General features: G+C 46.0%; 1 protein-coding gene across 1 annotated transcript in view; it reads left to right on the forward strand.

The window, feature by feature from the left end:
* LOC138250329 (arylsulfatase D-like) overlaps positions 1-26,834 on the forward strand; it is a 951,998-nt gene that overhangs the window by 721,951 nt on the left and 203,213 nt on the right. Inside the window, exon 9 of the mRNA XM_069205095.1 lies at positions 17,665-17,827. Within this exon, the coding sequence (XP_069061196.1) occupies positions 17,665-17,827 (163 nt within the window). The remainder of the gene's footprint in view (positions 1-17,664; positions 17,828-26,834) is intronic.

The raw sequence follows: 26,834 nt of genomic DNA on the forward strand, positions 1-26,834 counted from the left end.
AAAAAAACTGTTAAAAACACGTATGTTTTTTAGCCAGCTAAATTGAGGGTTTCGTTACTGTCTTATTGGTTTTATCTTGTAATCATGGCATCGATGTTGATACTCTTCTCAGCGCATTTGCGAACGCTCTCTGTGCCTCTTTGTTCCACAGTGCAGTAGAAAACAGTAAATAAATAAAAATGTACCAGCTTGACTCCCTGATATCGGTTTACATTTTCGTGATGCCCCATGGCAAATTCCTTTTGTGCACTCTTAAATTGGAACGATGTAATCATGAGCTCCACAATCTGCCAGAATTGGGAAACGCCCTCAACGCCAACTCCTAAACAACGAAGTCCTGGTTAACGAAAGCGGAACAACGCTTTCCTTAACCACGACTTTGTTGTTTTGTGCCTTAACCACGCATGTGCTGAACAACGCACATGCGTGGTTAAGGCACAAACAAGGGAGTCGGCTGAGGAGGACGACGCAACGAGGCGACGACTCAGGTAAGTGGGGCGGGGTGGGGGATCGGGTTTTTAGTTTTTAGCGCAGGGGTGAGGGGGTCGGGGTATTTTCTGCTTTGGGGTGGGGGTTTAAGGTTTAGGGTCGGGTGGGGAGTCGGGTATTTTCTGGTTTGGGTGGCGGGGGTGTGGTGGGGTGGGGTGGTGGTTAGGGTATTTTCTGGTTTGGGGCGGGGTGGGGGTCGGGTTTAAGGATTAGGGCCGGGGGTGGGGGGTCGGGATATTTTCTGGTTTGGGGCGGGTGGCAGGGATCGGGGTTTAAGGTTTAGGGCCGGGGGTGGGGGGTTGGGGCATTTTCTGGTTTGGGGGCGGGGTGGGGGGTCGGGGTTTAAGGTTTAGGGTCTGGGGTGGGGGGTCGGGGTATTTTCTGGTTTGGGTGGCGGGGATGGGGTGAGGGGTTGGGGTATTTTCTGGTTTGGGGGTGGGGGTCGGGTTTAAGGTTTAGGGCCGGGGTGGGGGGTCAGGGTATTTTCTGGTTTGGGGCCAGGGGCGGGGGGTCGGGGTTTAAGGTTTAGGGGCGATGGTGGGGGGTCGGGGTATTTTCTGGTTTGGGGGCGGGGTGGGGTCGGGGTTTAAGGTTTAGGGCCGGGGGTGGAGGGTCGGGGTATTTTCTGGTTTGGGGGCGGAGGTGGAGGGTCGGGATTTAAGGTTTAGGGCCGAGGGTGGGGGGTCGGGGTATTTTCTGGTTTGGGGGGCGGGGTGGGGGGTCGGGGTTTTAGGTTTAGGGCGGAGGTTGGGGGGTCGGGGTATTTTCTGGTTTAGGGCCGGGGGGCGGGGTGGGAGGTTGGGGTTTTAGGGGTGGGTTGGGGGGTCGGGTAATTTTAGGGGCGGGGTGGGGAGTTGGGGGAGTTTAGGTTTAGGGGCAGGGTGGGGGGCTTGGAGTAGTTTTAGGGGTGGGGGTTGGGGTTTTAGGTTTTAGGGGTGGGTTGGGGGCGGGTAATTTTAGGGGCGGGTGGGGAGCTGGGGGAGTTTAGGGGCAGGGTGGGGGACTCAGAGTAGTTTTAGGGGTGGGGGTTGGGGTTGTTTTAGGTTTTGGGGGTAGGGTGGGGGTCAGTTTTAGAGGCGGGGTGGGGTTTTAGGTTTTAGGGGTGGGTTGGGGGTCGGGTAATTTTAGGGGCGGGTGGGGAGCTGGGGGAGTTTAGGGGCAGGGTGGGGGACTCAAAGTAGTCAGGGATGGGGTGGGGGTTGGGGTTGTTTTAGGTTTTGGGGGTAGGGTGGGGGTCAGTTTTAGAGGCGGGGTGGGGTTTTAGGTTTTAGGGGTGGGTTGGGGGTCGGGTAATTTTAGGGGCGGGTGGGGAGCTGGGGGAGTTTAGGGGCAGGGTGGGGGACTTAGAGTAGTTTTAGGGGTGGGGGTTGGGGTTGTTTTAGGTTTTGGGGGTAGAGTGGGGGTCAGTTTTAGGGGCGGGGTGGGGGGTTGGGGTTTTTAGGTTTTATGGGTGGGTTGGGGGGTCGGGTAATTTTAGGGGCGGGTGGGGGGTTGGGGGGTTTAGGTTTAGGGGCAGGGTGGGGGGCTCGGAGTAGTTTTAGTGGTGGGGTACTTTAGTCAGGGATGGGGTGGGGGTTGGGGTTGTTTTAGGTTTTGGGGGTAGGGTGGGGGTCAGTTTTAGGGGCAGGGGTAGTTTTAGGGGCAAGGGTGGGGGTGGTTTTAGGGGGAGGGGGGCCAAGGGGAAACGCATGCAGGAACAATGGATGCCTATCACTAATGCCTTTACTAGGAATGCCTTTACAATGAAAAATCGTTGTTAAGGCATTCGTGGTAAAGGCATTAGTGGTAACAACAAGGTCGTTGTTCCAACCTCGTTGTTCAGGCACTCGTTGTTCTGGCAGGCATCGTACCAACATACATCTGCCAGAATTATCACACCACCAGAGATTTTTCTTCAGTGTTTATCTAAATGGTGCAGTTGCATGGGGACCTCTTGGTGTGCCTCGATGATTCATTCAACAAGTTGTTAGGCACCCTCGATAATCTGGGTCCTATGCTGTTCCTTCACTTGGCACCACAGCAATAAATTAGGCACCGCATCAGGAATAGCCTCATAGGTTCTCAACTGTGGATGCAGACTTGACCAGTGCGATGGGAGTGTACAGAAAAAAAGTTTGTCTCCTAATTTTAACGTTTCTCCCTTTGTGAATGTTTTACTACTTGCATTGTACTGTCACAGGTCCCCTTTAGGATCATCCCCATTGTGACAGACAAGGTGGACAGGAGTAAATATTGGTTTCAAGGCAGGACTAATAAAGTTTTAACCCTGGGTGTTCCTGAGATTCTGGTCACCCTCTGTTACACCATTTGCGGCCATTCATCAGATGACTTTGTGCTGTTAAAATAGAGGCGGGTAGTGGAGGATATAATTCTGTAATACGTGGGTATTTGTCTCCTATGTGCTTGTTGCTGTGCTCTTTGAGGACTGACATTACCTGGATGGTACCCGGATTGGATTCAACTTAATGAAAAAAACATTTTGAATAACAAACTGGGTCAGTGGGTCGTACTGTGGAACCCTTCTCAAATGCCGCCTCTACTATTGTTATGTCGTCTGTTTGTCTAAATGTACTCTGGCTGAGGCTGCAGAGCTGACATTGTAACCATCGTTTCAGTTACTGTCTCCCCTATATATTTCAATTCTGTGTAAGAGAATTGGTTTGACCCTTATTATTTGCTTCATTGATATAAAGATCTTATTGCAGTATTGATATCTTAGGTCTCATCTCTTTCAGTCTTCAACGTGAAGGTTTTAGAAGAAAATTTACTTAATATATAATTACAAAAACACTCCAACATTGACAATTACACCAACTTCATTTCCATATTGTTGTTGTTATGTAGTTATCATCAAAATACTACCCTTTCCTTTTGCTCTATGATACCTTTTTTAAGACTGGTCAGTTTTGAAGTGCTGTTACATTCATGAAAAAGCAAACACTTGATTGTTCTGAGTTTGGTCTGTACCATCCAATATTGATTTGTTGTCACCATAAGTGTCTTATGAGTGTAGTTCACTATTGCATTTTCTTGAAATGCTTTTGATTTGCAGTTCTGAACGAATATATTTTCACTTTAATTCACCTTATTTTCTCCTCTTTCTTTCCTCCTGTGGTCTCCACACATTTCTGGTCTGATACTGTAATGTTTCTTTTCCATTGCCCTTGCTTTTCCAAGATTTCTCTCGTTCATTAGAGGAATGCATATGATTCCTCGTTACATAGTAGCAATTTACACATTGCTTGTGAACTCTAAATCAATCAAAATGTCTTTATTCGGCCATAGCCATGAAAGCAGGACATCAATGTAGGAAAGTGTTCATTTTGGCATGGTTCACCCCTCCCCCACACCTTTTGCCTGATATTGATGCTAACTTGACTGTGTGCTGGGATCCTGCTAACCAGAACCCAGCACCAGTGTTCTTACCCTAAACTGTACCATTGTTTCCACAATTGGCACACCCCTGGCACACAGCTAAGTCCATTGTAAAAGGTGCCAATGTTACCAAGGGCTCTGTGAGCAGGGAGGACCCCTCACCAAACACATGCACACTGCCATTGCAGATAGTGTTTTCTGGTGAAGAGAAAAATGTAAAGTCGACATGGCATCCCTCTCAGTGTGCCATTCCCACAAACAACTGTCTCTGGCTTAGATAGGTCACCTATCTAGCAGGCCTTACAGCTCTAAGGCAGGGTGCATTATACCCCAGGTGAGGGGATAGATGCCTGAGCAACATGCCCCTACAGTGTCTAAGTCCATTCTTAGACATTGTAAGTGCAGTGTGGCCATATTGAGTTTATGGGCTGGAAGCTTGTCATTACGAACTCCACAGCTCCATGATGGCTTTACTGGAGACTGGGAAGTTTGGTATCACACTTCTCAGCACAGTAAACCCACACTGATACTAGGGTTGTATTTATTGTAACATGCACTGTTAGAAGTGGGGTCTTTGGTTGGCAGTCAGTTTACCCCCTGTCTAAGCAAGGACCCTCACTCTAGTCAGGGCAAAGGAGAAACACCCCTGCTTAACCCCTGCTTACCCCCTTGGTAGCTTGGTAGGAGCAGATACGCTTTACGCAGAAGCAGTGAGTAAAGTATTTGTACCAACACACATAGTAATACAGTGAAAACACCACAAAATGACTCAACACAAGGTTAGAAAAACAGCCAATATGTTTCTGAACAAAACAACAAAAATCCAAAATACACATGTGAAGTTATGAATTTTTAAAGGGGATTACAGCGTCACTGAATCCGAGGTGGGGTTGGTTCCGGTGCTGTGGAGCAAAGGAGCAAAGGCGTCACCAAGAGGTGTCGGGTCCTTGCTGCGGAGCGGTGGAGGTGAGGTAGCGTTGGTGCAAAACATTGGATCTCAGCACTTTGAGCAGAGTTAATGTCCAACAGTCACGGCATGATGCAGCGACTTTCACTGAGTTGCGGACTTCAGCAAAGCTGCGGCGGTGTCAGGCCTGCAAGGTCGTGATTCGGCAGCGGTGTCAGTCCGTAGTCGACCGAAGTCGATTCACTGAGCTTTCTTTGGTTTTCCACCAGCTTCTCCTTTCAAGGGCCCAGGGACTGGATTAGGCACCACTTGGCATGGCAGGAGTCTCAGCAGAGAGTCCAGGTGCTGGCAGAGGAAGTCTTTGGTGGCCCTGAGACTTCAGAACAGGGTGCAAGCTCAGTCCAAGCCCTTGGAGATTCTTCACAAGCAGCAATATACCACAAAGTCCAGTCTTTGTCCCTTTAACCAGGCAGAAGCAGCAACTGCAGGATAGCCCAACAAAGCACAGTCACAGGCAGGGGCAGCACTTCTCTTCATTTCTTCTCCTTGGCAGAGGTTCCTCTTGAATCCAGAAGTGATCTAAAAGTCTGGGGTTTTGGGTCCACTACTTATACCCCTTCCTGCCTTTGAAGTTGCCCAACTTCAAAGAAAAGTCTCTGTTGTTTACAGGATCCTGCTTTGCCCAGGCCAGGCCCCAGACATGCACCAGGGGGTTGGAGACTGCATTGAAAGAGGGCTGGCACAGCCCATTCAGATGAAAGTGACCACTCCTCCCTCCACTGTAGCCCAGGTGGCTCATCAGGATATGCAGGCTACACCCCAGCTCCCTTTGTATCACTGTCTAGAGGAGATTCACAAACAGCCCCAACCATCAGTCTGACCCTGACAGGGGATCCACAAACAGGCAGAGTCACAGAATGATTAAAGCAAGACAATGACTACTTTATAAAAGAGGCATTTTCAAACAATTAAAAAACAACTTTACCAAAGATGTATTTTCAAATTGCGAGTCCCCAAACTCCCGACATCTATCTGCTCTCAAAGGGAAACTGCACTTAAAAGATATTTAAGGGCAGCCCCCATGTTAACTTATGAGAGAGATGGGTCTTGCAACTTTGAAAACTGAACTTGGCAGTATTTCACTGTTAGTACATGTAAAACATATCAGTACATGTCCTACCTTTAACATACACTGCACCCTGCCCATTGGGCTACCTAGGGTCTACTTTAGGGGTGCCTTACATGTATAAAAAGGGAAGGGTTGGTCCTGGCAGGTGGGTACACTTGCCAGGTCAAACTGGCAGTGCAAGACTACACATACAGACACTGCAGTGGCAGGTCTCAGACATGCTTATAGGACTACTCAAGTTGGTGACACAATCAGTGCTGCAGGCCCACTAGTAGCATTTGATTTACAGGCCCTGGGCACCTCTAGTGCACTTTACTAGGGACTTACTAGTAAATCAAATATGCCAATCATGGATAAACCAATCATCAATACAATTTACACAGAGAGCACATGCACTTTAGCACTGGTTAGCAGTGAGAAAGTGCCCAGAGTCGTAAAGCCAACAAAAACTGGACAGAAAAAATAGGAGGAAGGAGGCAAAAAGTATAGGGATGGCCCTGCAAAAATGGCCAGGTCCAATAGAGTCCTTCAGTGCTGCATATCCTGATGATACTGCTGTCTTTAGTTCCTCCTGGCAGGATCAACTAGTCCACCTGGAGAAGGTTTTGCAGGTTCTGCAGTCTGCAGGCCTCATTATTAAGGCATCCAAATGCCAGAAACGGCAGGGCACTGTTGTATACTTAGGCCACCTTGTAGGTGGAGGCTAAGTGTAACTCTTACAGCCCCAGATAATCCTGGACTGCGAAGCTCCAAAACCCCAGACTCAAGCCAGGGCATTCCTTTGTTGGACTGGTTATTACAGGAGGTTTGCGAAGGGGTATGGATCCATTGTGTCACCCCTCACAGAACTGACCTCTAAGAAAATGCCCAAGAAAGTAAACTGCACTGTTAGTTGTCAAAAGGTCTTTTAGGCCCTGATGGAGGCAATGTGCTCAGCACCAAAAGCTCCAGACTACTCTATGCAGTTCATTGTGGAGACAGATGCCTCTGAACATGGGATAGGAGCAGTCCTGGCCTAAACCAACGATGATGGCCATGACCAGCCTGTTGCTATCATTAGCAGGAGGTTACTCTCCAGGGAACAGAGTTGGTGTGCCATTGAGAGGGAGGCCTTTGCTGTGGCTTGGTCCCTGAAAAAGTTGAAACCGTACTTGTTTGGTACTCAACTTATTGTTCAAATTGACCACAGACCTCTCAGATGGCTAATACAAATGAAAGGTGAGAACCCTAAACTTCTGAGGTGGTCCATCTCCTTACAGGGAAAGGACTTTACAGTGGAACACCGACCTGTTACTGCCCATGCCAATGCAGATGGTCTTTCCATGTTTTTCCACTTAGATAATGAAAACTCTCTTGGGGAAGGTTAGTCTCATATTCTTTCATTTGGGAGGGGGTTGTGTAGAAAAGTGCCCCTTTTGGCATGGTTATCCCCCACTTTTTGCCTGATATTGACGCTAACTTGTCTGACTGTGTGCTGGGATCCTGCTACCCAGGCTCCAGCACTAGTGTTCTTTTCCTAAACTGTACCATTGTTTCCACAATTGGCACACCCCTGGCACACAGTTAAGTCCCTTGTAAAAGGTGCCAGTGGTACCAAGGGCTCTGTGACCAAGGATGGTCCCTTAGGGCTGCAGCATGTATTGTGCCACCCTAAGGGACCCCTCACCAAACACATGTACACTGCCATTGCAGATTCTGTGTGCTGGAGGGGAGAAACAGGTAAAGTCGACATGGCATCCCTCTCAGGGTGCCATGCCCACAAACCATTGCCTGTGGCATAGATAAGTCACCCCTCTAGCAGACCTTACAGCCCTAAGGCAGGGTGTACTATACCCCAGGTGAGGGCAAAGCTGCATGAGAAATGTGCCCCTACAGAATCTAAGTCCATTCTTAGACATTGTAAGTGCCTTGTGGCCATTTTGAGTAAATGGCTGGGAGTTTGTTATTACAAACTCCACAGCTCCATGATGGCTTCACTGAAGACTGGGAAGCTTGGTATCAAACTTCTCAGCACAATAAACCCACACTGATGCAAGCGTTGAATTTATTGTAAAATGTGCACAGATGGCATCTTAGAGATGCCCCCTGTATTTTACCCAACCCTTTAGCGCAGGACTGACCAGTCTGTGCCAGCCTGCCACTAATAGACAAATTTCTGACGCCATGGGGTGAGAGCCTTTGTGCCCTCTGGGGTCAAAAACAAAGCCTGCTCTGTGTGGAGGTACTTCACACCTCCCCCTTGCAGGAACTGTAACACTTGGCGGTGAGCCTGAAAGTCTCAGGCCCCCTGTTACAGTGCCCCAGGGCACTCCACCTAGTGCAGATGCCCACCGCCCAGATCAAGCCCCACTTTTGGCAGCAGGTCCGATGGGAAAATTAGAAAAACAAGGAGGAGTGACCACTTAATTCGGGACCACCCCTAAGGCATCCAGAGCTGAAGTTACCCCCTCTTTGCAGAATCCTCCATCTTGTTTTTTAGGATAGAGACCAATAGGGTTAGGAATGTGCCCCCTCCTCATAGTGAATGGGCACAGGAAGGGTGTAGCCACCCACAGGGACAGTAGCCTTAGCTACTGTCCCCTGTAACGTCCCTTAATCTATATTTAGGGGCTGCCGTAAACCTTACCTATGAGATTGCTTGCGAAATCAAGAAGAAGAAAGAAGGACAGCTAAGCCGACCCCAGTAGTGAAGACTCCAGATGAAAACTGACCTAGCCCCAGCCCTACCAGCCTGTCTGTACCTTCAAAGATCCCTACTTCAAGAAGGTGATGCATCCTATAGGACCAACGACCTGTAAAAAACCCCAGAGGACTGCAGAAGACCAAGAACTCTCAATGACAGTGGCCCTGTTCAGAAGACATCTTCAAAAGGGATCCACAAGCCGTGCCCACTCTGCACCCGACGCCCACGACCTGAGTCCTGGTGGCCCACCCATCCAGAGAAGGTCCCCAGATGATTCCAACCTCGAGTCATCCTGGGTTGACCCCTCCAGGCCACACAAAAATGCCTTCAAACTGAATCAGGAGGATGCCCCTGACGGCGACAGGATCCGACAAAGATTCCCAACACCCAAGGAGGCCCCTGCACCCACAGCCCCCTGACCTTGGGGAATCTGACCGATGGTCCAGCAACATCTAGCGGGCGCCTCTCTTCCCTGTCCAGCCTTTGGTTTTCTGGAACCAACCTCTTGGACCCAGCCTGCAGCATCTTTTGTGACCCCCGAGGTCCCCTCTTTGAAAAGCATTGGGCACCCAGCTCTGTGTTTGCACCCTGCACCTGGCTGCCCCTGTGCCGCTGAGGGTGTGTGCTTGGTGTGATCCTCTGCCCCCTGCCCCCCCCCAGTACTCACCTAGCCCCCCCAGGCCTGTGTCCTGGATCCACGGGTACTTACCTTCAATCTGTTTTCTACCAAGCACCCCCAGTCCTCATAGGATTCCATTGCAAACCTGACACCAAATTTGACCTCTGCCCCCCCCCCCCACCCTCCCGGGGCTCTAGTGGCTCCTATGAAAAACTGCAGTGTCAACTTTTGAAATAGAAAAGTGTTACTTGCTTGTAAACTGTTTTATCTACAAAAACCAAAGTACATTTGATACATATGCTTGATACCTATTGACAACTGTTCCTACCTGCAACAAAGATCTTCTGGTTCTAGTAATAAGGTAACAAAATATATTTTTCTTGACTATGTGTGTACAACAAATACTTTGCAGTACCCTCAGATAAGCCTAACTGCTGGACCACACTACCAAAAAAAAAAGAGCATTAATATTACCTACTTTAGCCTCTGTTAAGCCTTTGGGGAACCCCTGGATACTGTGCACACTATACCTCATTTTGGTGTAGTATTTACAGAGCCAGCTTCCTACAATCAACAATAAAATTCAAAATGTTTACATCTCTGCTGAGGCAAAGTCTCCTACAGTGTGAGATAGATTGTTCATACACAGTTCACAGAACATATGTCACAGATATTTAAAATTCATAACGTTTCCTAATAATCAAAGCCACTCCAAACAAGTTTAAAATTGCGTGTCAAATGTCTAACGGACCTAAATGCTGCAGAAACATAAGCCCATCCTTATAATGCCTCAGTTTTTTCTTTCACAAAATGGGGACCAAAATGGAAAACCGAGAGGCTGAATACAAAGTGCAAAACAATATAAAGTGACTTGTGCTTTGCATAGAAACGTTTTCACAACAACATGGAGGTAGGTCGTGTTGCCAGACCGCTGACTGAGGAAATGCAAATTTAAAGTGCAATGTGCATACCCTGAAAAGTGTAAGATAGTAACGATAAGTAGGGTTGGCAATCCATTCTAGGTAGGATTCCAGGCTTCTTGCTGTATACACTAATACGTATCTGACAATTGGTTCCTTGTACTGCGCCTTCTCTAGGCGCAAGTTCATGCAGTAATCTAAAGAAAGCATTTTAATGAATTCTTTATAATGAGCCTGAATTTAATAGGGTTTTTATGTAGTCCTGGGAGGCCTATATAAAACGTTTCCTCAAGTAGGGAGCCAGGAAATCTGAGCTCCCCTGTCGAGCGACAAACAATCAGTAATACAGGTTCTGACAAGGCCAACCCAGTGGCGTAGCGTGGGTTGTCAGCACCCGGGGCACGGCAAGTAATTTGCGCCCCCTAACCCGTGGATTTTAGCACTCGAGTCTCTTCCAAGATGTTGCGCCCGGTGCGGCCGCCCCCCCCCTTCACCTCCCACGCTACGCCACTGGGCCAACCTCTGGGGATTCTTAACAAAATCCACAGTAACAGTGGTGCAAGCCCAATCAAATTCTCCAAGCAAGACATTCCAAGTTCCTCATGGCATATAAACATGGCAGTACCTCCATAAACTGACAATAATATACTCACAAAACGATTTTCAGCTTATTGAGGTACCCCCAAGTTAGAATAACCACAAAGCCCTGCACCGTATACCCCTACCGAAATACATTTGCTGTTATATAAACTTAGTATTTCTTTGACAGGTTTGTGCTTTAGCGTATGTGCAAATCTAAATATGAGCTCAATATTTCTGTTAAAATGTTGTCTTCTTAAGGCTAATAATGCATTTCACGTAATAGCTATGCTAAAAAAGATTCCTAAGGAATTAAAACTTTTAACATTTGCTAAATATGTTTTTCCCTTAACAAAATGCTTGGACTTCATACTTGGACAGCCACAAGTCATAATGTAAGATTTTGAATAGTTTACCTGCAGGTCCAAGTCATTCATATAAGTTGAAAAAAGTCTAACAGGTGTTGTAAGGAATTTGCTGTGCGGGCCACAAGCACTGTATCATCAGCGTATTAGATAAAGTGTACTGATTTAGTTTCCTTACCTAATGAAAACGAAATACATTAAAATATTGTAAAGCGTGCTTTTAGAAGTCTTGGCTCTGCCAGCAACAGAAAGACGACAATAAAGGGCCAGAAATCTTTAACTAATCAAATAGAACCTCATGATTAAAAAGCCGTGTTTTAAACACTTTCCTAAATGGATAAAGCCCGGTGGTGGTAGAGCTTAGCCGTGCAGTGCACAAAACTTCTACTGCCCCAATGGGATCGTTTAAATGTAGCGATGACTAAATTGTAAGCTGAGGAGGATCGCAGCATCCTAGATGGAATATACCATGTGAAGTTTCGCTTTAGATACTCAGGACCTGAATCGTACATAGCTTTAAGGGCAATACACAAAGCCTTGAAATCAATATGTTTGCGGATCAGATGCCAATGAAGCTGGACTAAGGCCTGTGATGCAGATAGATACTTGGGTATACCGAGCAGCATGCGAACCACAGCATTCAGCAAGACATGCAATTTGTTTAGAAGTCTCTGCTGCATGTTGATGTATAGGGCATTGTAGTAGCCCAATTTAAAAAGCACAAGGGCTGTGACAACCATCTTCTGCAAGTCCTGCGGAATGAAAAGGAAGACCTTCCTCAAAAGTTTCAAAACTAAAAAAGATTAAGAGGTCACAGCATTGATTTGCTTTTCAAATGACAGTTTGTCAGTGAAGAGGATCCTAAAAGGTTTTTACTTTAGAGACTGCTGTTGGCAGGGTTCCCAATTCCGTCGGCCACCAAGCTGGGGACCAAAAAGAGGTGTTAATGCCCATTAAGAGTACTTCAATTTTTCTGGAGGTCAATTTTAGGCCATTATTAGACATACATCCAACTGCTGATGTGCAACATGCAGCTGTGAAATCTAGCTACTGGGTCCTCCAGATTCCCAGATACTGAGACTACAATCTGGGTATTGTCCGCATAGAACACTACCGAAAACCGAAAAGCTTTAATGAGTGTGGTCAAAGGGGTGACATAAAGATTGAAGAGGGTGGAGCTCAGGGACGAACCCTGGAGTACACCACATGGTAGAGAAAAATAACCAGATGTAAAGCCACCCATAGCAACAAATTGCTCTCTCTGATAAGAATGATTTCAGGAGAGCATGTGCTGCTCCCCTGATGCCTATAGAGTGGAGACGGTCAATCAACAACTTGTGATTGATGTATCAAATGCAGCTGAGAGGTCCAACAGGATCAAAGCTGCGTTACCACCTTTGTCTAAGGTGGCTCTCAACTCTTCCAATGTAATGATCAGGGCTGACTCGGTGCTGTGTACACGCCTGAAACCGAATTGATACAGGTCGAGGAGATGATTGGATTTGAGAAACAAGGCCAGTTCTTTGTTTAATGCCTTTTCAACAATTTTGGCCAGAAAAGGGAGGCGTGATATTGGTCGAAAATTATTGGGATCCAGTGGACTGAGATTTGTTTTCTTCAGTAACTGCAGAATAGAGTCTATTTCTCAATCATTTGGGAAGTAGCCTTGGCTGACCATTTCATTGAAAATGTTTTCCAAATGGCTAAATATTTTATTGGGAGCTAATTGATTAATCTTAGAGGACAGATGCCCAAGGGAGAGCCAGATTTTATAGATTGGAGTAGATCCAACACCTGATCACCCAGCAGATCTGAAAATGATTAAAGAGTTTCTAAATCAGTGTTTGGGATGTTTTTCCACCATGACTCAGGAATGCAACTTCTGGCACACCCCTGGAGCAAAAACTCATTATGAGGAAGAGAGGCCTGCTGTATTTTAGCCATGAAGATATTATAAATATCTTCTACCTTCGTATGAAAGAAAGATGCTACAGTATTGCAAAGGGATTAATTGCTATTGGTCTCATTGCTATTCTCAACATTGGTGAGTTTTTTGTATAGTGATAAACAACTCTTTGGTGAAATTTTTAGATGTTTTTATTTTCTGATTAAAGTAGGGTGATTTTTCTTTATAGATCATAGCTTTATATTCATTGAGTTTCTGTTAATAAGACATTTTTTCCCTAGGATCGTAGTTTTGCCTCCATCTGCGCTTCTGTCTACAGCAGAGATGTTTAAGGCCTCTCAGTTTTTCTGAAAACCATAGTTGATGTGGAGTAGCCCTCCGAATGGAGATAGCTCTTTCGGGAGCCAGCTGATTAATAGCTGAGTCCAGTCAAGAGTGATGGCTTGATCAAGATTTGTAATGGCTGTAGGCAAAGAGGTGGCTAGAGTTTTGTCAAAAGGAGTGGAGTCAATTTGTGCCAGGGATGTTTTTTTTCTGATTATGAGGGAGGTTGAGGCCGTTATTGGTTTGGCCAATGTTTCTATTTTAAACATAACTGCTGAATGGTCAGACCTTGTCAGTGGCAGTAACTCCGTCTAGGACAATGAGCTGTTGTCAGAGAAAGTTCCATCAAGCATGTGACTTGTAGTATGAATGGGGGTATTGACCAATTGAACCAGTGCTAGGCTGTTCAGTAAGTCAATCAAAATTTCTGATTCCTTATCTTGGGCATTCTCTAAATGAAAATTGAAGTCCCCAAAGACTGTATAGTCCACTTACTCAGCTGTGGCTTCTAACAATTGTCTAAAGGTTTGAGCAAACAATTGCCTCGGACCAGGTGGTCGGTAAATCGACAGCACTTTAAAGGAGGTGTTATTGTTGAGGGCAATCTTAAAGGAAAGTGCCTTGCAATCAAACGAGGGGGAAACCACTGCGGAAGTAGCTGTTAAATGATTGTAATAGATAATTGCGAGTCCACTACCCCTCTTCGCTACTCGATCTAACCTGAAAATGGAATAGCCGCCTGGGGTCACTAAGGCCAGGTCAGGGCCCAAGGTAGCATCCGTCCAGGTTTCTATGATAAAAGCTAATTCCAATTTCTGGGCCTGAAGAAAATCTAAATATTGTAGTTTGGTTTTGACCAGAAATCTGGTGTTAATGAAGACACCGAATATAAATTGCTGAGGTGTCCGATTCTTATTATCGGTTAAACTAACAAATGTCTCAGCACTGATTTTAAAATTAGTTAATGTGAGATTACAACCTGGGCACTTCAGAATATTAGTAGTCTTCAAATGGTCAAGAATGGAACACTGGCAGCTCCTGCCTGGAGTGCGAAGTTTCAGCAAATATTGCCTCTTGTAATGAAGTGTCATATTTGCGGGGCAGCAAACCGACAGGAGGTGCTGTTGCTGGGTGCTGTCTGGGCATGGATGGGCGCAGATGTCCTGCGGACATTCTATGTGGCTTCTTTTGAAGCCCAGCATCCGGGGGCGTATAAGGGGCATGTCCAGTAGCGCTACTAAGCGCTAACAAAACTGCGAGGGGAAAAAATAAGGGTCCAACAACCCCTGCTGCGCTAACACAAGATCCCTTGTGGAGCACATATACTGGTGACAAATCAAACTAAAGAAAACAATGAGAAAGTCTAAAAACACGTAAATGTAATATTCAAAACAAGGGTGATCAGGAGCTTTGCAAACTGCACCCGTTTAGGTGAAGTGGAAGCCAGGCACCTCCCTAAAGACCACACTTGTGTTACAAGGAAATTAAATTACATCAGAAAGGGTTCACCTGTGAGGGATGCCTGGAAGCGCTGCGTTGCTTCTTTTGAATCCCAGCATCCGGCGGCGTGTCCAGCAGCGCTATTCAGCACGAACAAAACTGTTAGGGGAAATAAAAAATAACAAGGGCCCAGTAACTCCTCCTATGAGAACACAAGCTCCCTTGTAGAGAACAGATACTGGAAACCTAAATCAAACTAAAGAAAACAATGCGGCATATGAGGCAATGTGGCATATCCTTTCCATTTTCTACTAAGTATTTATCAACCCCATTAACATAAAGCAGAAAAAGGAAAGGAGCCGAGATAGACCCTTGTCTAATGCCCCGGGTAGAGCTGTTATGAGGGGAACATTCACGTGAGGGACCGTAACGGACCCTTACTGTATGGCCCTGATGTAAGCGCCTTATGAGGATGAGGAGTTCCTTCTCGGCACCCATTATATCCATCATGTCCCATAGCTTGGCGCAACTCAAAGGCACTTGATAAATTGATAAAAGGCCAAAGCAGGAAACCCCTTTTAACCCTGATATATTTCCTTGCTATGAGGTTGAGTTTTAGGCACTGTTTGACAATGCCAGTACTTGGTCTGAATCTGTATTGTGCTTCCCTCAGGACATCGTTTTCTATAACCCAGTGTTCCAGGCGGGGCAGTAATACTTGACCCAGGATCTTAACGCTAAAGTCCAATACAGATATCGGCCTGCAACAAGTCGGCTGGGATCTATCCCCCTTTTTAAATATAGGGACACCAACAGCCATCCTCAATGAATCGGGGATGGGGCCTCACACAGCAGATCTAAAAACATTTGTTAACAAGGGGGGCGTGGGGGCACAATTAATATTAGATTTAAAAAATGTCAATTAGGATGCCTTTCCGGAAGTGCAATTCTTAATGATTAGGGTACCTTCATGAATGTTACTAAGGCTTGGGAAATCGTGTAGGCAGTGAATACTTGGGCTGCTAGCTAAAACTACAGAATTTCTCTTGAAAAAACATTTTTAAAATGAGTCACCCAGGAATCCACTGTGATTACATTTTCTATTTTAGATGCATCTAGCTCTACAAAAAAGGGAGATTGACAACTTCCCAGAACTTTTAACTGTCCCTGAACTTCCCTTCCACTACGATGACTTCCTAGGTCTTATTCCTGATCTCGGTTTTCCTTTCCTCTAGGATTGAACTTTAAGCCTTCTTGCGCCCTTAACAACAGATACCGCACAATGGTGACTTTTCAGGCCATTTCAGCTGTTTATGGGCAGTGGAGCAACAGGGGCCTGGCTCGTGTAAGGGCCTGTTAGAGGTTAGTATATCTGCGATGGACCTAGAAAAATTATTAGACTCAGGTTGCACCTTAACAGGCCCTTTCTAATTAGTTAGACAAGTTTATAAGGAGTCCATATTCTCTACCACAATATCTCGATTGAAAACAATTGGGTTTACCCTTGTCCCATTTTATCTTTAGTCCTTTATTTTTGGAGGACTCAATTCTATCTTTGTGTTGGGGACCAGTGCACTTAATATAGGAATTCAGTTTAATGATAAGTGGATTATGATCACATATGCATTTACTGGCCACATCAAAGTCCAGGAGAAGAGAAGAAAGCTCAGCTGGTCATACAATATAGTCAATGGTACTCGAGTTGAATTCATAGATAGGTCACAATGCGAGCTTTCTCCTTACAGCACATCACTAGAAACATGTAGATTATACTTCAACATCAAAGTATTTAAAGTTCACCATAAACTGTGTGCTTAAAATGAGTGATACTATCATCATCTGATTTACTGAAGCCACACACTTGATTATCAGAATATTGACATAAAATGATATTAACATCGCTGACCCAAATTAGAAAGACCGAAAGTTTGGGTTTTTGAATAAAGTCCTCTAGGAACATGATATCAGGTTCAGCGGGAAAGGTTAAAAGAGTGACCAGAATGTGGGGGTAGAACCAACATTTTGAGACTTTAAATTCAGTAATTCTGATGGAGAAGAAAAACAAATTTTCGGTCTTCCAGCCTTTGATGGCATTGACGGCTGGAAAAATGCATGGTACCCACTGATGTTGAAACTTTCCATCAGCCATGTTTCCTGGCAGCTTATGATCTCACAGAAGTTGACAAAGGAAGCCCAGCTTGGATTTGAGATTTTTGAGCTGGCTCCACTATATTCCATAGAATGTGGCTGAAGGCCTTCCAGTCTGGGCATACTGCTTGAGTTATAGGCAATACTACATCAATATGTGGCAGATGACACCTGTGTCATTCATGTTCGAAGTGGAGAACCTGAGATATAGATGAGTTCCCTTTGCCCATGAGTTGTGGGGTTTCCTGCTTTGAGGGCTAAAGATCGGCTACCCCAGAGTCAGAATCTATTATGGGACAGCATCAAACTAATTGAAATTGAAATGTTTGATTCCCTCCCTGTTGGCTATATTTATATTCATGTGGTTCACTGTAGTAAGATCTGGTGCTATCATCTGATTCATAGTAAAGGACACTGAGCTTTCCTGCCATTTATAAGATTAAGGCAAAGTAATATATTCAGTTTTCTTTTCCTTACCTTTTGCAATTACACTTTTGTTTCCAAGCTCTAATTAAAACTGATATGTCGATTCCCTGTGGAATTCCCTGTATAGCTGTACTGGTTTTCACATGGCAATGTGTAAAGGAGATTCTTTTGCTTTTATCTGTTTGGTTAATCGTAACGCACACTTTTCCCATCTTGGTGTTGCTGAACTATACAAAAATGATAAATACATTATTAAAAATATACTAAAGGGTTATTGTGTTTACAGTTGTATTGCATTTACGGATACCCCAAAAACTTCATATAATTGTGTGGTATTACTGATTATATCTCCAGGTGGAAAGGGAATGGCAGGCTGGGAAGGTGGCATCCGTGTACCAGGAATTATTCGATGGCCTGGCGTCTTACCCGCAGGGACTGAGATTGATGAACCTACAAGCCTAATGGACATCTTTCCTACAGTAATTTATCTCGGAGGCGGTGAACTACCAGATGACAGGTTCGGTATTCAACTCCATTCTACTATTATGGCTCAAAGAAATCTTTATAAACGCAGACTGCCATGCGTGGTAGTTACCTGCAGTGTGGGCCTCAATGAGCAACACCACACAGCTTGGGTTGAAGGAAGGGCTCGGGTGACTTACATAACAAGCATTGGCAAAGCCAAGAGGTTTCCCCTATGCGAGATCTGATGACTTTTTCAATGCCTTTTAAACATGTTACATAGCAGTGCAGGTAGCTGTCCAACATAGCTTCATGTAAAGAAAAAAAGTGGTGTAACCTGGCTCTGCTTTTTAGCCATGGTTCACAACAGCGACTGTGACCTGCTGACCTTTCAACTGGATTGGAGTCTCGGTGTCGGATCACCATCCTGTGATCGTGGGCAAATAACTTAATCTCCCCAGTGCCTCCCAAAAAATGAATGTGTCCTTGTGTAACGTAACTGGTGCTCATGAAAAGTGCTGCTATACCTTCGGGTCGAATTTACGCTAAGTATTAAACAAAAACACACTAGCCAATTTGTACCACTCAATTCACTCATCTCGGATGAGTGGTTGCATCCTTGTTGAAGTATATTCGAACTGGAGCTCACTAGACCATATAAGCTAATTCTCTTGTGTTTACAATAGTCACGCTCGCGCACCACATTCTAGGATATCAAAGTGTGAACGAGGAAAAGAGTTCTTGTTGCTGGCTCTGTTGACCGGGTACACCTCGCCCACACTAACAGTGTTTGTGATGCAGGAGCACTCTCGTGGATCCGTACACAGCGATTCACAAAAAAATCACACAGATGGGAGTTGTGTGGGCTGCTTGTGTCTCGGGGGGTGAGGAGGGGGGGGGGGCTTCCCCTCTTTTAATGCTTTTATTTTATATTCTTGCACCCAGAGTGCCTGCCAACTTTAGACCTGGGAACCAGGTTCAAGTCTCAAGCATCAGCTTAACATTCTGTGACTGCACATCACTTAATATCACCATTCCTAAACAAAGTAGGAAAATAAAAGCCATACTATGATGGAGACAACGCTTTTTTGGGAGGGGGCTCTCTAACACGGAGGGACAGGGATGTGATGTCAAACAGCGACAGAAGATGGGCGGGTTTAAGCAACGACGGGGGAAACTAGAATAAATCAGCAACCACAAGGAAGGAGTGAGAGGGGGAAAAAATAGTACCTCAATCACGTTGGGAGCAGTGGACGGGCATTGATTAGCTTTAATCAATCAGTGCTTGGTCCCTGCTCCACAGAAAGGAACAGAAATGATGCTTCTCACACACTGACCAATTAGGGAGCCTGGAAATAAGAGTGACATGAAGACAACAAACAGTAAGCCACAGGCGGGGTCCAAGACCTTTTCTGTATACCACAGTGTCTCGCAAGTGAGAGGCATGCGCTGGCGCATGCTCTTGCAGGCTCAACCCTAAAAAATGGCCTGATTTGAGAAAAAAGGACAAAAGGGAGGAGGTTGGGGAAAACTAGGAATTGTGTGGGAGGTGGCTGAAACAGGGATGGAGCTGTGCAGGCGAAACCTAAAATGTAGTGAAAGCAGGGAAAGTATTTCAAAATATTGTCATGTACAATGCTACTTCATTTAAAATCATGTCTGTCAACACTGTGACTAGTAGTAAAGTTAGACTTTAACTCTAACCTTAGACTTTTGGTCTAGGTTTACCTTTGTGAACCGGGCACATGGTGTGGTCATTCCTATTGTTAAAGTAAACCGGATTTTATATGAAAAGAGCAGGCGCCATGACAGAAATATCAATATTGAAATACTGTCAAGTGGGTGAATCAATGGAGAATGAGAGGAGGTGGTGCTGGGTTAAAAGCTAGAACGTAAATAACACAAGTAACTATGTGAAAGGAATGCAAGGGAGGAGGGGAGGCCATCCGAAAACACTTGCACTCTTATTGAGTGCTAGAAAGTCATTTTATAAAAAAGAACCTTGAGAAGCATGCAGCCTTTGGAAGGACACTGGCCGAAAGCCACTGGTTGCCAGCTGAAAACAGTGCCGGGGCCAAGCTCCAGGGAACAGACGAGGAAACAGGAAGAGAAACCTGATGACGTGACCCTGATGCTGCTGCCAAGGGAGAAGCAAGAAAATGAGTGACCACGAAACCTACAAATGGTAAGTGATGGGTAGGTTGTAAGCCCCTTTTAAGATTTTTTTTTTTTTTAATTACAAAAGATTTCGCACTCACGGCACTAGCGATGTGCAGGCGAAACCTGAAAAGGGTGCCAGATATTGGAACCTATTAATGAGCCCTTGACATCCTGGTCAAGATCACAGCTCCCCAGCTGTCTGGCTGATAGTGCAGAGGCACTGCTGTCTTGGTCTCAGTGCAGGAAGTCCTGCATTCCATCCCGTTGCCGGATGTCTTGTGGCCCCCATCCACCGTGTCTCCTGTGTGCGCTGCCCTGTGGTTTTTGTAAATTATCTTGCTTGTTTCCAGTCTTTGCTGCCATTGTTAGCCAATATTTGTAATTGTTTTGTCATCATTGTCATCATTATTTTGTAACTGTTATTGTTTCACGTTGTGTCTGTGTTGTTGCTGCGTTTGTAGCTCTCGCCTTTTTCCTGCTTTTCTTCCTGCTCCTCCCTCCCATCTACCGTCTCCATCCGAAACCCTCCCTCCTTCCAGACATGCTTATGTAGGCTGCTGCGTTGCTCCAGTAGTAGCCGTTGACCGTTTGTTCAAGATCGCCGCTCACTAGCTGCCTGTCTGAAAGCGCAGACACTGCTGTCTCATCCTCAGTGCAGGAAGTCTTGCATTCCATCCAATTGCCGGGTGCCTTCTGGCCCCTGCCCGCCACGTCTCCTATGTGCTTTGCCCTATGGTTTTTGTAAATTGTCATGCTCGTTTCTAGTCTTTGCTGCCATTGTTAGCCAATAATTGTTTTGTCACCTTTGTTGCTATTATTTTGTAACTGTTATTGTTTCTTATTGTGTCCACGTTGTTGTTGTGTTTGCTGCTCCTGCCTTTTTTCCTGCTTCCACCCTCCCATCTCTCAGGAGTACTTATGTAGGCCATTGTGCAGTCGTGCAGCAGGCGTGCCACTGGGTCACCCAAAGGCAACCCATCTGTGCCCATCCGTGCCTGGACTGCACCCAGCACTAGGGATCATGGCTCTCCAACCATCCTCTGCTACTCAAGTTCAGAACTAACCCCCCTCAACGCATGACGATCCAACAGGCCTTGCTATCCTGACGCTCCATGGACCACAGCCCCTTCACCTGCCAACATTGCTGGTTTGCTCGCTTCCTCATCTCACCTACACACCCCACTAAACAATCACCCCCAGCCTCCACGGTCAAGCACCAGCTCTACTGCATTCCACTGAATGACTGCTCCCTAGGCAGACATGCAACCAAACTATGGGACACCATCATCACCCTCACTCCCAATCTTGTCTTCCTCAGAGACACGTGGCTCAACCCCACCTCCGCTCCAGACATCGCTTTCAGCACACTTGACAGATACAAGATCATCCACCGTGACTGCAACAACAAACTGGGAGGAGACATTGCCATAATTCACAAATAATCTATCCACTGAACAATCATGACAGATACAGCACGCCTATCATGAGGCACATCAACTTCCAACTCAGCATTGACAACAACACCACCATCTAAAAAACACTCACCTACAGACCCTCCCAGACTCCAGTCTAAATTTGCAAAAAGCATCCGAAATCATCTCCCCCAAGCCATCGACACCAAATGCTACATCTTCCTCAGAGACCGAAATTTCCACGTAGAATGCACCAACGACACCCACACCTCCAACCTCTTGGACAGCTTGGGAATCATCGGCCTTATAGTCCCAGGACACAATGTCACAGACCCTACTCACATCACAGGATACACTCTGGACCCCATCTTCACCTAAAGCAACAGATTCAAATACAGTCACACCACCAAACCTACCTGGCATGACCACTCCATCATCCATTTCACCTACCTCCTCACACCAGGTAAAACGTACAGACCTTTGTCCACCTTACTTCAAAGCTGGAGAAGGGTAACTGAAACTCAGTGGACTGACGCCCTCAACTCTAATCCTCTGGACACCACTTTCCAGATCCCTGACACCACCCCTGACATTTACAGAGACTTAAAAAACTTCGGGCCGTATTTATACTCCGTTTGCGCCGAATTTGCGTCGTTTTTTTCGACGCAAATTCGACGCTAAACTAACGCCAACTAACGCCATATTTATACTATGGCGTTAGAGGCGAATAGCGCCAAAGTTCCCGGAATGTGCGTCATTTTTTAGCGTGAACCCCTTCCTTGCGTTAATGATATGCAAGGGAGGCGTTCCCGTCTAAAAAATGACTCCCAGGCCTTTACGTGGTATTTATACTCCCGGGCAAAAGAGACGCCCGGGAGTGGGCGTGGCTAAAAACGGCGCATTTGCGCCGCTTTTTAACGCCTGGGTCAGGCATGGCGTTAAGGGACAAGTGGGCTCAAAATGAGCCCAGAGTGCCCTCCCCTGCCCCCAGGGACCCCCCCTGCCACCCTTGCCCACCCCAGGAGGACACCCAAGGCTGGAGGGACCCACCCCAGGGACATTCAGGTAAGTATTTTTTTATTTTTTTTTAATAATTTTTTTTGGCATAGGGGGGCCTGATTTGTGCCCCCCTACATGCCACTATGCCCAATGACCATGCCCAGGGGACAGAAGTCCCCTGGGCATGGCCATTGGGCAAGGGGGCATGACTCCTATCTTTACAATGATAGGAGTCATGTTGATGGGGGATGGGCGTCGAAAATAAATGGCGCAAGTCGGGTTACGACGATTTTTTCGACGTAACCTGACTTGCCCCATTTTAAGACGCCCATGCGCCATTTTCCCCCTACGCCGGCGCTGCCTGGTGTACGTGGTTTTTCTCGCGCACACCAGGCAGCGCCGGTCTGCTTGCGCCGGCTAACGCCATTCAATAAATACGGCGCCCGCATGGCGCTTCAGAATGGCGTTAGCCGGCGCAAAACTTTTTGACGCTAAACTGCGTTAGCGCAGTTTAGCGTCAAAAAGTATAAATATGGGCCTTCACCTCTTAGATCTCACACTGTGCTGACATCGTCACACCAACAAAAATCACCAAGCCCATCACAACCTCCAAACAAGCCAGCTGGTATGCCCTTGATCTCTGCACCACAAAACACACCTGCAAACAAGTCAAACAGAAGTGCCATCAACAAATATCACAAACTCCTAAAGAATGGTAGGAAGCAGGCACTGGCCACTTGCATTCAAGACAGCACCATAAGCAGCAAAGAACTCTTCAATATTGTCACAAAAAATCACCAACCCATCAGCACTAGAGAACACCATTTACCCCACCCAGAAACTATGCGGCTCCTGAGCCACCTACTCCCATGACAAAATCTCGACCATATACAGAAACTTCACACCCTAGCCCACAGAAGAAGACACCATCAGCCTCCACGACTGCTCCAAGCAGGAAATCCTCAAGTGGAATCAGCTCACCAGCCAAGATACCATGCATATCATGAAAACCATCCACTCTGAGTCCCCCACAGACCCATGCCCACATCACAGGTTCAACCTTGGCATCAACAGCAACAGACTCACAGACATATTAAACTCATCCATCAACTCAGCTAGACTGGAAACACATGGGAGTCAAACCTCTCCTCAAGAAGTCCTCTGCCAACCCCAACAACCTCAAAAACTACAGACCAATCACCATGCGCCTTTTCTCGGCTAAAGTACTCGAAAAAGGCAGCAACAGCAACTCACGTCATACCTGGAAGACATCAACCTGCTTGACCCACCACAGTCTGGATTCCGCTCCAGTCACAACACTGAAACCACCCTGAATGCTAATCCTACATGAATTGCCTCCTTCCTCTCCCGAAGAACACAGAGAATTCTCCTCCCTCCACACACTTGACAACCCAAGCCCATCACCTGTGGAGTTCCACAGGGATCTTCCCTCAGACCTACTCTCTTCAATACCTATATGACCCCACTAGCCAACATCGTAAGACACTACAGACTAAGCATTTTCTCCTCTGCAGACAACACACAGCTCATCCTTTGGTTCTGCAAAGACCAGGCCAAGCCAAACTTTCACCACTGCATGACCAGCAATTGCCAAGTAGATGAAGAACAACCTCCTAAAACTCAACACCAACAAAACCGAAGTCTTGCTACTCAGAAGCTTCACCTCTCCCTAGGACACTCCTGGTGGCCAGCGACCCTAGGGACCCCCTAACCCAACAGAACAAGCTCCCATCATTGACAAGAAACTAAACATGAGAAGCTAGGTCAACGCAGTATCCTCTGCCTACTTCTGCACCCTGTGCCTTCTATACAAAATCGTCAAGTGGCTCCCCACTAACACAAGGTGCACCATCACTCATCTATCGAAAAAAGAGAGGGACTAGGGGCCAGATGTATCATACAACCGATTTGCGATTCTCAAATAGCGATTTTTAAGAAATCACTATTTCAGAAATGCAAAAAGGTATGTATGATTTTTGCGATTCGGTAATAGCGATTTTTTAAAAATCACAAATGCTATTACCGAATCGCAAAATAGAGAAACTGTCCCCATTCGCACCCATGGGCCTGTTGGCCCATATCTGCGAATTTTTTGCATTTCCAAAATTGCGATTTCTTAACTAGAAATCGCAATTTTGGAAATGCAAAACCCCAGGGTGCTGGGGGCCTAAGGTCCCCTCTGCTGCACCCCAAATTCTTTTTATGGGACATGTAAGGTGCACACATGCCAAAAGGGCATGTGTGCTTTACATGTACATTTTAAAAATGCATTTTAAATGCATTTTTAAATTTTGCACATGGTTACCACCAGGTTCAACCTGGTGGTAAATAGTGATTCCTAAATGCCCAAATCGCATTTAGGAATGGCTTCATACATGTGCTAAAAAATCGCCAATAAGGAATCCTTATTTGCGATTTCTTATTTAGAGAGTCGCAATTTTCGACTCTCTAAACAGGGTCGCAATTTTAAGGAATCGCTATTTTCGCGATTCCTTAAAATTGCGTTCAGAATGTCTTTCATACATTCTGAACTGGCTTTTTGCATTTGCAAACGTGCAGTCGCACCGTTTGCGAATGCAAAAAACCTTGATACATCTGGCCCTAATTGTGGTCCAGTGTACGGTCTCCCAAGACCTAGATATGTTTAATAGAAATAGTACACTGTTCCAATACAAATACATGCAGGGAGAGGAAGTGTCAGTATTGTCAGGAGAGCCCTCAAGCATCCACTAGGATGCTAAGCATCATCATTGGGTAATCTCCTCGTCAGACCGGCACTGCAATGTCTGGCGGGCCACCCCACACAAGGTGGTGGCACTCAGCCGAAAATAATATAGCAGAAATAGTGAGGTCTGCAGAAAGTACTGACAAAAAGAAAGAAATAAGGGAGAGGCAAAAGAGTTAAAATTGACTCTGAGCCTTGGGCATCATAATTTAATAACTCAGAAAAAGGATCAGGCCAAGATTAAAAAAGAAAAGAAGAGGAGTTAATACGGGGAGTAATGTCGCACTGTACTCCTATGGAAAGGAAAAAAGGTGGTGTACCTACAGGAGAGACTTACTTGTAGTGTGCCTCTGGTCCATCGGTGAACCTACTGTACCGACTGGGCACAGATTGCATGGAAGTGCACGCATGATTGGCTTGTTCTCATTATCAATACTTCAAAACGTTTAGCTGAATCCATTACCATACAGATTAACTGTGTGGAGAGTACAATCAAGACGACAATCACTCTAGCGACATTTAAGAGCCGCCTTCTTGAAATGAATGCGGAACTCAATGAGACCATGGAGTTCCTTACCCAGCAAAAAATCTCTAAATTGCAAAAGGACATTAGTAAATTTGAACGGGAGAAGGTTTATCCCTACATCAAGAAAGACTTTGAGGTTGATGCACAATCCCGCTCATCAGACGAGTCTACAGTGTCCAATAAGAAAGCGCGCAACTACAGCAGCAGCTCTTCATCCGACGGATGGAGCACTGATGACAGTATGCCTCAACCATTTTATAACCTCCCACAATATCCCATTCATCAACCCGTTTTCCGGCAACCTCCCTATCCATATTTTCAACCTCACCCTATGCTACCTGATGGGCCTTTTTTAGGCCGCGGCTAGGGCAGAGGAAGAGGCAGAAGGAGAAGAAGAGGCAGGAGAGTTCATTGGGGCAGAGAGGAACCACAAATGGTCACCCGGAGTCAGGGCAAGATTCCCCCTCCGAGTGCCTAGTGGTTAACCTATCTAGTCAATAACTATCCATACATGAATCGAGAGTCCTCAATAGAGGCTTAAGTTTTGTACCCACACCGCCTGAGAACTTTTTTTTTGGCCTAAATTGTGAATTGTCCCAATTTTTCAGAAAGGTTTCCCTTCATTTCTTTTTTAAGGATCGACCAGAACCTCCCATTGTGGATGACACAGGCTTAAAGAAGCCCTCTACTTTTATGCCTCCATCTCATACTCTCCCGTGTGAGGACCTGGCATTCGAAAAAGCTGTCCTATCAGACCTTGACCAGGTCCACCCTAGGCAACCATTCATTAATTTGCCTACTCTTGAAAGGGAGGCCCTTAAAACCTTGTCCACTGATCAGTCTATAGTGGTTAAATCAGCTGATAAAGGGGGGGCTATAGTCATTATGGACACCTCTGACTATAGACAAGAATGCCTCCGCCTCCTGAGTGACATCACATACTATGCACCTTTGACTCGTGATCCCACTAGTCTTTTACAGACTCAAATCAAGAGTATGATTGAAAAAGCCCATGGCAATGACTGGATCTCCTCCAAGGAGGCTGAGTTTTTGGAGACCACCCATCCTCGAACTCCGTATTTCTATTGCCTCCCAAAGATCCATAAGGGTACCTTCCCTCCACCGGGACGTCCCATTGTATCTGGCATTGGTTCGGTTTTGGAACCATTGTCCACTTTTTGTGATTTTTTTCTGCAACCACTGGTGAGAGATTCCACTA

Source organism: Pleurodeles waltl, chromosome 8 (assembly GCF_031143425.1).
Source record: "Pleurodeles waltl isolate 20211129_DDA chromosome 8, aPleWal1.hap1.20221129, whole genome shotgun sequence".
NCBI classification, from domain to species: domain Eukaryota; kingdom Metazoa; phylum Chordata; class Amphibia; order Caudata; family Salamandridae; genus Pleurodeles; species Pleurodeles waltl.